The sequence below is a fragment of the Panthera uncia genome, chromosome D1 (assembly GCF_023721935.1).
Source record: "Panthera uncia isolate 11264 chromosome D1, Puncia_PCG_1.0, whole genome shotgun sequence".
In the NCBI taxonomy this organism is placed as follows: Eukaryota; Metazoa; Chordata; class Mammalia; order Carnivora; family Felidae; genus Panthera; species Panthera uncia.
This window is the reverse complement of record NC_064808.1, coordinates 101581717-101594614: the sequence shown is the minus strand read 5'-3', so window position 1 is coordinate 101594614 and position 12898 is coordinate 101581717. Positions and strand designations below refer to the sequence as shown.

The following is a 12898-nucleotide window of genomic DNA, read 5'->3' as shown; positions in this document are numbered from 1 at the left end:
AAGTTCAGGCAAATGAAGCCATCTCCTGCCCTTCCCCAGAGTCCCTAAGGCCTTACCATAAAGATCAGGTCCATGAGGAGTAAAGACATTGTACAAAACAATGTTCAGTGGTGCCACCACCAGCTTCCCGTAGTAGTAGCTGTCAATGACCACCACAGGCACCTGAAACAGAGCAGGAAATAAACAGCAATTGCAGGGGTTTGTTATGCAAACATTCTCCCAGGGGGAACAGGATAAACTTCAGAACAAATAACAGAATGAACTTCTAATGTTCTCTTTCCTACATCAGAACATCCTTTCATTACAATGTTCAAACAAAACAGGGAAAAAAATAAAACTCACCAGAAAGAGTATTAGGGCCACCAGAGACCAATGAAAGAAACTCTTCCACCTGTGTTTCATGACCAGCAAATCAAAGGCAATGGGTAAACTATTTAACAGAGAAACAAAGTCAGAAATTACTTACAACATAGACTCAAACAAGTCCGATTCACACATACTTCATGCTGAACACAGGGGGAAAAAAATGTCTCTAGCAGTTATAGTGAGGAAAGAACGCTGGTATATAAGAGGATGTCTTCTCAAAAATACAGTGTTCTGTTCAGAGAGCCCATGATAGTACTTCACACCCCACGATGCACAAGGAACATTAATGCTGAGCTTCTGCAAGGAGCTCCTTATTATACCTATTCATGTGTGACAGACATTTAAAATACATTAATTCTAAGTAGCTGTGCCCTGTGGTCCTACACCGACCCTGCCAAATGAATAAATACAAATCTCTTCCATGATTTATAAAAATTTTGCTAACACTACAAACTTTAGTAAGTCAGTTCTGATACACCCCCTTCCAATACCGTTTGCTCTTCTCCCTTTCACTTCAATTCCACAAGCAAGTCGCATATGTACACTGCCTTCTCCACTTCTTCCTGAAGGCCTGGCTTTAACGCAGGGAGAATGACATAAGGTCGACAGGCACCTCCCCTCAGCCAGACCCCGAATCTCTTCACTACCTCCATCTACCTTGGTCTTCCTGTGGCACTTGACACAAAGCATCTGTTCGTCCTCTTTAGGCTTCCTGGCTCCTGCTCTTTTCTGGCCTCTTCCCAAGTGCACCTTTTCCTTTTTGTGCCCTACCATGGTCTATTTCCCAAAAGCAAACTTCTGCTCTTCTCTCTCTACATCATTTTCTCAGGGGGTACCTCCACTCTTACATCAACAATCACCTTCATGCCCAGGACCTCCAGATCTGGTACACTAGCCAGAATCTTCACCCATGCTCCCGCCACAAGAAATTCCCTCCCCACACCAATCTGATACGACACAATTTACCCAAAATTCACCACAGGCTCTGCTCTCGACTCCTCTGCGGAACCGATTTCTCCTGTCTCTGAATTGACATAGCATTATCATGTCTATCATTTACTTAGCAATGTCATGTGCTACCACAAGGCATCTCTTCTGTGATAGGAACTTCCATATTCTATTATCTAAGTTTTGCATTAACTTTTTGTGTTTTCATTTTTTTCTGCCCAACCAGTGACATTCCCATGGCATCTGTACTTCTCCTTTGGTAAGTCATCATACTTCTATTTACTTGTTCAAGGTCGGTCTTTCCTACTAAAATGTAAGCTCCCAAAGAGCAGGAACCGTAAGTGTCTTCTTTATCACAGTATCAGCAGCATGTAGCACAAAGTACTCAATAAATGATGGTAGACTGCTGATTGTGATCCTGAAATCACTGATCTCCCCTAAAGGCAGACCAATCAATATGTGCCACCTAAAGGTATTTGAGGAACTCATAAAGTTCAATGTTGATTGGGCAGAGTAAAAGGAATGGAGGAAGTGAAAAAAAAATACTTTTACTTTCTGGAGAATTAAAAAGGAGGCAGAATTGGGGTTTTTTGAGTCATGTTAGAATCTGGACACCATAGAACAGAGGTTGGCAAGCTTTTTATTGAAAGGACCTGACAGTATGTATTTTAGGCTCTGCAGGCCACATATGGTCTCTGTTTCATGTTCTGTGTCTGTACTGTGTGTGTGGGGGGGGGGGTGGGTGGGTGTGGGTGTGTTGTTAACAACCCTTTATAATACAACAACTTCCTAGTTCTTGGGCTGCACAAAACAAGACCAGCTGCACTGGGCCCACAGGCCACAGGCTGCCAACTTCTGTGACACAGACCAATGGGGAAGCTATTACAGAGTTTAAAACAAAACAGGCAGTGATAAAACCCTATTTGCATTTTAGGAAGATAAGTCTAGTTTGATTATAGAAAGCAGATATACAGAGATCAAGCCTAGAGATGGGAAGATCATTTAGGAGTCTGCATAGTAACTCAGGAGCAGAGGTGAAGAAAAGTAGATTCAAGATATTCAGGAGATATAACAAACAGGACATGGGAAAAAGAAAAGAGTCACAGATAATTTTCAGGTTCCTGACTGAGCACTGAGCAGATGATGGTATCATTTACTGGGATAGAAACATAGATAAAAGAACAGATAGGGAGGGAAGATAGTGAGCTCAGTTTTGAATTATCAAGATGGTTGAGATAAAAGAAGGCCTCACACAAAATCCTGAGTACAGTATTTTGAGGGTAAACAGAATCAAAGATTGGAGGTGGGGAAACCAGCCTTTAAAAGACAAATTAAGGGGATGCCTGGGTGGCTCAGTCAGGTGGGCAACCAACTTCAGCTCTTGTCACGATCTCAAGGTTTGGGAGTTTGAGCCCCTCATTGGGCTCTGTACTGCCAGCTCAGAGCCTGGATCCTGCTTCAGATTCCATGCCTCCCTCTCTCTCTGCCCCTCAGCCGCTCACACTCTCTCTCAAAAATAGAAGTTAAAAAATAATAAAAATAGAAGACAATTAAGAAAACGTAGAATATTGATCCTCTTAGTAACCCCCATTCCAGAAATTTACCGTATCAATAAATTTCCATTAATGTATAGACATGTGGACAAAAACATTCACTGAAGCATTGTACATCATAGGAGAATATTGAAAACTAAATCTCTCCCGATAAGGCAACGGCCACATCAGGGTCAGAAAGTGGAATGCTGTGCGATCTGTACAAAGACCAATGTAGATACAACAAAAAGTATGTACAGGTACAAGGTAATCCTATTTAATTTCCAGGATGTCCATGTGTGTGCTTTACACATGAGGACAGTTTCTAGAAAGATATATACGAAAGTATATAAAAGTACCTTTGAAGATGAGGCTACGGGCAAAGTAAATTAGGAATTCTTTCTACCTAAAACAAACTGGCATTTTTTTTTTTTTTTACAATAGAAATAGACTGGTACAGTTGACTTTTGAACAGCATGGGTTTAAACTGCGTGGGTCCGCATGTATGCCAATTGTTTCTTATAAATACAGTACAGTACTGTGAATAAATCTTCTGTTCTTAGTAACACTTTCTTCTCTGTAGCTTAACTTTATTGTAAGAATACGGTATAGGATACATATAACACACCAAGTACGTGTTAATTAAGTTATCAGTAAGGCTTCTGGTCAACAATAAGCTATTGTAAAGTTTCTGGGGAGTCAAAAGTTACATGCAGATTTTGGGCTGTGCAGGGGGTCAGTGCCCCTACACCCAGGATGTTCAAGGGTCAGCTGTACTACAATAACCTTAACATCAAACTACAGTATTTTTCCAAATTACCTGCAGTGCAGGTGAGAAGCAAATGCAGCACAGACTAGAGCCAAAGCGGCAAAAACAAGGAACATGAGCAACAAAGCTGCTTGGGGAAAAGTTGCTGAGCTAACACCACGAGCCTGCAGGTAAAGTCCGACTTCAGGCCCGGGAGTGGGGAACGCACGTCACCGAGTGGTGTAGTGTAGAAGAAACATCAGTGATGGGGTCAGGGAGGCCTGGATCCAAAAGCAGTCATCACCTTCAAGGCAAATTTCTCTCCCTCCTGGAGTCTACTTTCTCCCTTCTGAAGCACTACTACTTGGATTTCTCCTGCAAAGCTGTTATAAGGTTTAGGAATAAAGTTTCTAAGGGGATTCGTGGCACCTAACACACAACAGATGCCTAAGAGTCACTACTGGTATTAGATTTAATCCTAACAATAAACACCAAGAGACAGATTCTTCCAACTCCCAGAATTTTGGTAGGTCCGATTCATTCCTTTGACTTCAGGTCATAACCAAGGAACACGGAGATAAGCCAACGCTCAGGTTGACTGTGTGTCCAATGATACCAGAAGATGAATTGTGTTGGTTTCTTACCCAAGGGCAGCACTGAATGGCCAGCCCAAGATAGCCCCAGCTGCCACTCCAAGCACAGCAATGGAAGTCTTGTCCAAATACCAGCCAGTCATGGCTACCAGCGTGGTGTACATACAGAAGCTGCTAGGAAGGAGCGCTGCAAGGGTAAAGAAAAGGGGAATAGAAGGGGGGTGGGGGGGACAAAAGTAGGAGACTGATTAGGTATTATCAAAAATCTACCCACATTGCAGGAGGTCAATCACCAGGAACAGGTTTTGAGGAACACTGTAGGAGAAATGTGTAGTAAAGTGATACTCCTTAAATAACAATGAAGTTCAAGGGTATTTTTATTTTCTCACTCCTGTTTTTTAGGTACCAACAACGCTGCCTACTTATACAATATAAACCATGCCATTTTTCTCCTGGCCTGTACTCCAAATCCAGAACTTACAGATTTCCAGTTATATTTCCAGGCAGAGAATATGCTTCAAGAAACTCAGACCCATTGCTGACTATTTCTGAAGAATTTTATCTTCTGGTAGTCTTCTGAGACTGTCCTGGCACTAACTTTACCCCATAGGAATTCTAAGAAGCCTTCTCAAGGGCCAAATATCACATCCTGCATCCACTGACATGGATAATTTGGCCTTTAGATGTCCCCTAATTACTTTTGTCTAGCATTACTTTGTTACAACAAAGTAACTGTTTACTACAGTAAACAGCAGAGGACGGAGTACTTTCAGGGTCTCTGTTGCAGTAACATTTGATCAGTGTTTCTAACAAGGTGACACAAAAATGCAGATCTGCCTCTCCAGGCTGTACAAGGCCTGCTTCATGTAACACTAGTGAAGAAAAATCAGCATGAGGCAAGGACCACAACGAAGGGCAGTATGATCTCACAAAGTCAGTCAAGGGTTTAGAAGCTGTATGTAAAAGGATGCCTTGAATTTCTCTGTGCCTCAATATCCTCAACTGAGATGACAAAGCTAAAGCCACTCCTCAACACCTCCCACACTTAATCAGTTTTAGGAATAGCAAAATAACTAAAAAAACCTAAGGTACAACTTCACTGATCAATGCTAAGTAATACTGATGCCATCCAAAGCTATCAATTACAGCTGCCAATGTAGAGAACAAAGGGAGCAGAGGAATGAGAGGCCTCTGCCAGCTCAGAGGGAACAGCACAGTCTCGTTTAGAACAGTAACACTCAAAATTATTCACTGTTCGTGGGTTTGAGCCCCGCATCATGCTCTGTGCTCACAGTTCAGAGCCTAGAGCCTGCTTCCGATTCTGGGTCTCCCTCTCTCTCTGCCCCTACCCTGGCTTGTGCTCTGTTTCTGTTTCTCAAAAGTAATAAAAAAATTTTTTAAAAAAAATTTTTTTTTAAATTATTCAGGTGTGGAATCCTGAGGTCCCTGCAGAACACAGATTTTGATACAGTCGACAAAGTTAAGTACAGACTTTTGTGCTGGATGCTATTTTTGTGTGTATATTTAGTGTATATACTAGATTCTGGTATACACAAGCAGACATTAAAACTAGCATAATTATAACTAGTAGCTTCATTTTTTTTCAGAGCATCAGAAACAGGCTACCTTTTGGCAATAGGCCACTGTGACTCAGCTCAGACAACACAAGTGTTCAATGGAGCACAGTTTGTAAGCCCCCAGTCTAATATTGTAATTTCTCTTTAAGTTTACTTAAAAAAAAAAAAAAAAAGCCTAACAGGGAGGACTATGCCTTTACAGAATACATTGCAAATAAGAAACCGAAAGCAGAACCATAAAGAACAGGGTTTTTACACACAAACAAGAAAAACAAAATTATTTTTCTCCCCCTAACAGCAGGGAAAGGCAACAGGTGTTGGTGTTTTTCAGCCTTGTGAGGAAGTGATAAAAAAAACAAAAACAAAAACAAAAAATCTACAACCATGTAATAGAAAGCAGTATGGTGAAAATAACTTTTCACCTTTTTAAGTTTCCGAGTCCTCATCTGCACAATGGGAAAATATTTATCATACTAACACAGGACTGCCGTAAAGGATGACGAAGATCATGCAGATAACGGTACTCTGCAAACTACTGATATGCTGTACAACGTAACCTACACCTACACAAAGTCTTCCTTTCAGCTCAGCTGTGAAAGATCAGTGCACGTGTTACACCTTCCCCTGCCCGTTTACTTACCTGATGATGAGCAAAACATGCCAGTGCTAAGAACCAAGAAGGCTAGCATCATCCGACTCACATGCAGCCCAAACTTCTTGCACACAGCCCTAGGAGAAAGGCAAAGATTATCAGCATGGCAAATCTTAGGGACAGACATTTCAAATCAAAGGACAAAAACATGCGTGCTTCACAGAGAACACTGAAGATTTAAAGTCAAACATAGAACTGCCTGGACAGGTTTGTCAGCAATTGTGTGTGCCTAACAAACCCAAACACTCTTATTCTGTAAGTAGAAGAGAAGCGCTCTACCTAAAAAGAAAAGCATGCTTTCTGGACTCAGAGTAGGGAGACGATCAATAGGAAAACAGCATCAAAGTGGAAAAACAATAGGCTTCCCATTCAGAGGGGCACAGGTTCAAATTTGGGCTCCGCCACTTACTAACAGTGGTACCCTGGTCTAGCGACAACACTGTCAGATTCCTTATCTGTAAAGTGAGGGTAATGCTAAGGTCTACTTTGTAAGATTTGTGTGAGGACAATACATGGGAAAGTGCTGGGAGCGCGTGGAACAGAGGTACTCAATACAGGGTAGTTATCAGAAGAGAAGAGTAGGAGATACACCACGGGGCAGTAAGTCCACATTCCTCAAAATGAAGCAATTACACACTTCCTGTACCTCTTTCGTGGAGGTCTTTAAGCCTGTGAACACTATGAGCAATCACTGCTGCTTCATGTGGTCAACATTTGTTCCAACATATGCCTGTGTAAACCATTCTCTTGCTCAGGTCCCTTAGAGAAGCTCAGAGCTTCTTTCTGGATTACCTTGGCTTCCAGCTCAGGCTATCTTTTATAAGTGTCTTTACTGAGGATCTGCTAATGGCAAATTCCCTCTTTTTTGTTTTTTGGGGGGTTTTTTAGGTCCAAAAAAAAGTCTTATTTAGTGCTTCGTCTTAAAAGAGGATTAAGCTGAGTACACAATTTTAGGATGAAGCCATTTTCTCCAAGCACTTTGAATATATATATATTTTTTTAATGTTCTGGATTTTAAGAAGGCTTCTGTCAGTCTAATATTCCTTTGTAGATATATTCTATTAGTTCTCTGTCAACTTTTAAGATCTTCTTTACCCTTAGTGTTCTATGTAGTTTCACTAATTCCTTTTTATTTACCCAGCTCAGGATAGGTTAGGCTCCCTGAATCTATGAATTAGGATCTTGGGTTTCATGGATTCTGGAAAATTCTTAACCATTATTTCCCCAAATACGGCCTTCTCCCCATTCTATCATCTCCTAGAATCTGATTAGACAAACACTGGATCGGTCAAATCTACCACAGAGGTAGGTGTCTTAATCTCTTCCTATTTTCCTTTTATTTCCTTTTTGTCGTGCTGTACTTCATTCTTACTCATTTCTTCCAATCGATCTAACTTACTCATTAACACGTCTAATTGGTGGTTTCAACTAGCCACTGAACTTTAAATATCAATTGTTCACTTTCACTTCTACAAGTTGTGTTTGGTTCTTTTTTCAAATCTGCTGGGCCATTTTTGTAGTCTCACTCCTTTTTCCTTTTAGCTTTTCTATTTTATCGTGGTAATAACACATGGGAGACGTACCCTCTTAACAGACTCCTAAGTGTAAACTACAGCATCGTTAATAGGCACAATGTTGTACAGTAGCACTCTAGCACTTACCCATCTTGCACAACTGAAATTTTATATGCATTTATCAGCAACTCCTCATTTCCCCCTCTCCCTAACCCCTGGCAACCACAATTCTATTCTTGGATTCCATGAGTTTGATTATTTTAGAATCCTCACACAAGTCAAATTAGCCAGTGTTTGTCCATCTTTAATTGGTTAGCTCGTTTGGCCTATCCTCAAGGCTCATGCATGTTGTCACATTATTACAGGATTTCCTTCTAATACTGAGTATTCCATTCTACGTATATACCACATTTCCCCCCCACCATGTATCAGTCAATGGACACTTAACTTGTTTCCCATCTTGGCTACTGTGAATAGTGCTACAATAAACATGGAAGTACAGATACCTCTTCAAGATCCTGTTTCGGTTCTTTTAGATGAATACCCAGAAGTTGGATTGCTGGATCACATGGTACTTCTACTTTTAGTTTTTTGAGGATCCTCCAGACTGTTTTTGCACAGTGGCCATATCATTTTGCTTTCCCACCTACAGGATCCAAAAGTTCCAAACCTATATTCTTGCCAACACCAGCTGTTTTTTCGTTGGTAATAGCCATTCTAACAAGAATGAGGTCATATGGCTCATTGTGGTTTTGATTTGCATTTACCAGATGATTAGTGACACTGTATCTTTTCATATACCTGTTCGCTAAGCATGCATCTTCTTTAGAAAAAGGTCTGTTCAAGTTCTTGGTCCTTTTTTAACCAGTTTGTTATTGAGTTGGACGAGTTTCTTATATATTGTGGAACTGAACCTCTTTTCAGATCATGGTTTTCAAATATTTCCTCCCATTCTCCAAGTTCCTTTTCACTCAATGGATTATTTAGGCTCTTGTTTCTTATTCATGTTTTCAATTCTTTATTTCTTTAAAATTATCATTTATTTTATATTCTTATTTTAATAATTCCTAATAAATAAAGTTTTGCAGGTCAGCTTTCTGTTGTTATTTCTGCTGGTTCTCACTTAAGTCTGCTTCTCTTCTGTGCTTTGTGATTTGTTTTTATTATAACTTCTTGTTCAGGAGAACTTTATTTGTCATAGTTCTTTGACACCTGGATTAAAAATTGATTTCTCTGGAGAAATTTTCCATTTGTTTTTGCAAGATGCCTAGGAGTACTACCAACCCGTAACAGTTTTAACATAAATTCTCAACTTCGGGTGGAGGGAGGGTTTGAGGGACCACAAAGGTGGTTTGAACTCAATCCTAAACCCATAAGTAGACCACTGTATGGTTACAATCCTCAAAGACAGCACTGGCTTTCTTTCTTCTTCCCTGTGCCACCCCGACTCAACACCAAAGAATTTTATCTGACATTTTTATCTGTTTTGCAGTGGGAAGATTTTTTAAATAATGATTATTAAGTTTAAATATCCCTTCAAGCATTAAGATGTGTTAGGTGTCAAGTAAAAAAAAAAAAAAAGTGGCTATTTTTATTACTGCGACACTTAAATGTTTTTTTAAATTTTTTTTAACGTTTATTTATTTTTGACACAGAAAGAGACAGAGCGCGAGTGGCAGAGGGGCAGAAAGAGAGGGAGACACAGAATCTGAAACAGGCTCCAGGCTCTGAGCTGTCAGCACAGAGCCCGATGCGGGGCTCGAACCCACGAACCATAAGATCATGACCTGAGCTGAAGTCGGACGCTTAACCGACTGAGCCACCCAGGCGCCCCGACACTTAAATGCTTAATACTTCCACTAACATTCAACCAACCAACCAACAGGTACTTGGGCAAAGACCATGTCCTGAGTGCAAATAAGAGCAGTGAGTCCCTGGGGCACCTGGGTAGCTCGGGTGGTTAAGCATCCAACTTCGGCTCAGGTCATGATCCCGCCATTCGTGGGTTTAAGCCCTGAGTCAGGCTCAGGATTAACAGCTCAGAGCCTGAAGCCTGCTTCAGATTCTGTGTCTCCCTGTCCCTCCCCCGCTTGCATTCTCTCTCAAAAATAAACATTAAAAAAAAATTTAAGAGCAGCAAGTCCCACAACAGGAATAATTTCCCATCATCTAAGCTCAAGGCGAAGAGGTAAATCATATTTATCTTGAGACCAAAAATAAGGCTCTACTAAATTCTACCAAATAAAACACCAGTTAGAGGTGTTTAAACATAATTTCACTTTATACGAAGATATGGAGGGATATCTGTACTCCATTTACTGCAGTACTATTAACAACAGCCAAGACATGGAATCAACCTCAATGTCCATCTATGAATGAATAAAGAAAATGTGGCATATATAACAATGGAATAGGGCACCTGGGTGGCTCAGCTGAGTGCCTGACTTCAGCTCAGGTCATGATCTAACAGTTCATGAGTTCGAGCCCCACATGGGCTTTGTGATGACAGTGCAGAGCCTGCTTCAGATTCCCTCTCTCTCCCTCCCCCCCCCCCTCCTTCCTTCTCTCTCCCCCCCCCCCCCCCCCCCCCTCCCCTTTTCCCCCCCCCCCCCCCGCCCCTCCCCAGTCCCCACTCTGGCTCTCTCAAGGAAATATTTTTAAAAAATAAAACTCTTGGAGCGCCTGGGTGGCTCAGTCGGTTAAGCGTCCGACTTCAACTCAGGTCACGATCTCGCGGTCCGTGAGTTTGAGCCCCGCGTCAGGCTCTGGGCTGATGGCTCAGAGCCTGGAGCCTGCTTCAGATTCTGTGTCTCCCTCTCTCTCTGCCCCTCCCCCGTTCATGCTCTGTCTCTGTCTCAAAAATAAATAAACGTTAAAAAAATAAATAAATAAATAAAACTCTTAAAAAAGATATACAATGGAATATCATTTAAAAAGGAAATCCTGCCATTTGCAACAGGTGGATGGGCCTTCAGGGCATTACTCTAAGTGAAAAGTCAGATACTAAAAGACATATAGTGTAATAACTCACACGTGGAATCTAATAAAGCCAAACTTGCAGAAACAAAGTAAAATGGTGGCTGCCAGGGGCTGGGGAAGCAGGGAGTCGGGGACAGGGAGGATTAGGAGATATTCGTCAAAAGGTATAAACTTCCAACTATAAGTTCTGGAAGATCTAATATACAGCATGGTGACTATAGCTAACAATACATTATTATATACTTGAAAGGTGCTAGAAGAGTAAGTCTTAAATGTTCTCACCACACATAAAGTTGTACTCATGTCAAGTAAGGTATGTGTTAACCTTACTGTCATATTTCATTACAGATACGTTTATCAATTATCTATACACCTTAAATTTACACAATGTTCTATTTCAATTGTAGGTCAATAAAGTGAGAAAAAAATTTTAAGTCCTACTTCAAATATATTATTAGGAGCCAGGAGAAAAGCATTTTCTATTATCAATACTGCTTATGCTATCAGAAATGGTCTTATGCTGTACTGACCTTTCTCATAGCACTTTCAGAAGCAAAGCTTTTATACTCACTTGTAAAAGTAAAGTTCACAGATACAGCTCACAAAAGCCAGGAGACATCGTAAAAAGTAAAAGACAAGAATCTGAAAGAAACCAAGAAGAAAACAGAAGTCATAGAAACAAGAAAACTCAAGATAAAACCACTTTCATTTGTTATTAGTAACACTATGAACTGGTATAATCTTCCTGAAAGGCAGTATTATCAAGAATCATAAACAATTTCATACCCCTAGATCCACTGTACCTATTTCTAGGAGTCCAGCCCACAGAATTAACTGAAAATATGGAGGGGGGTGGTTAGTTCTACTCATGCAAATGGTCACTGCAGCACTATTAATTTAAGGGGGGAGAAAGAACCTTTAAAAAAAAAAAACTACACAATATCCGATTACAGGGAAATCAGTCAATTCTGCTACATACATTTCATGTACTATTACACAGATAAAATTTATGGTTACAGAAACAGTCAAAGAATTCACAGGATATAAAACTCCTACATTCAACAAACATTTCCTAAATCATTATATATTGATAATTACCGATAATTACAAAATACCAGGTAAAAATGTACATTATTATTTACACATCACAATCACAGCTTTGGAAATCAGAAGCATATGAAAAGGCTGAAAAGAAATGTGATAAAATGGTAAAGGTGGCATCAAGGATGGACTCTGGATGACAATGATGTGTTAATACAGGTTCATGGATTGTAACAAGTGTATTACTCTAATGGGGGATGTGGATACGGGGAAGGCTGTACATGTGTGGGGGCAGGGTGTATATGGGAAATCTCTGGACCTTCCACTCAATTGTGCGGTGTCCTAAATTGAACTAAAAATAAAGCATATTAGAAAATAAATAAATAAATGATAAATAAATGATAAATAAATAAATACATAAATGAATAAAATGGTAAAGGTGGCTAAATCAAGCTGGTAGGAGTTAGGTGCACATTTTCCCTCTTACCTTCCAAATACCTGTAATGTGATTTCATTAATTTTATAATTAAAAACATCGATTTAAAAAATAAACATAATAGGGTTGTACTGAATAGCTTTCATATTATAGCACACTGGTATGTTGTTTTAAGTTTTTTTTAATGTTTATTTTTGAGAGAGAGAGAGAGAGAGAGAGAGAGAGAGAGAGAGAACGAACATGAGCAGGGGAGGGGCAGAGAGGAGGGGAGACACAGACTCTGAAGCAGGCTCCAGGCTCTCAGCTGTCAGCACAGAGCCCTAGGCAGGACTCAAACCCACCAATCACAAGATCATGACCTGAGATGACGTCAGATGCTTAACCGAGTGAGCCACCGAGGCGCCCCACACTGGTATGTTTAAAAGCCTTGAGGGGCGCCTGGGTGGCGCAGTCGGTTAAGCGTCCGACTTCAGCCAGGTCACCATCTCGCGGTCCGTGAGTTCGAGCCCCGC

General features: G+C 40.6%; 1 protein-coding gene across 4 annotated transcripts in view; it reads right to left on the bottom strand.

Annotated features, from left to right (window-relative positions):
* ALG9 (ALG9 alpha-1,2-mannosyltransferase) overlaps positions 1-12898 on the bottom strand; it is a 100379-nt gene that overhangs the window by 78486 nt on the left and 8995 nt on the right. For all 4 annotated transcript variants that reach the window (XM_049613615.1, XM_049613634.1, XM_049613625.1 and 1 more), the window contains exons 4-8: positions 11481-11551; positions 6405-6493; positions 4239-4374; positions 343-430; positions 57-162 (exon numbers count right to left, since the gene is read on the bottom strand). In XM_049613615.1, coding sequence (XP_049469572.1) covers positions 57-162; positions 343-430; positions 4239-4374; positions 6405-6493; positions 11481-11551 — 490 coding nt within the window. The remainder of the gene's footprint in view (positions 1-56; positions 163-342; positions 431-4238; positions 4375-6404; positions 6494-11480; positions 11552-12898) is intronic.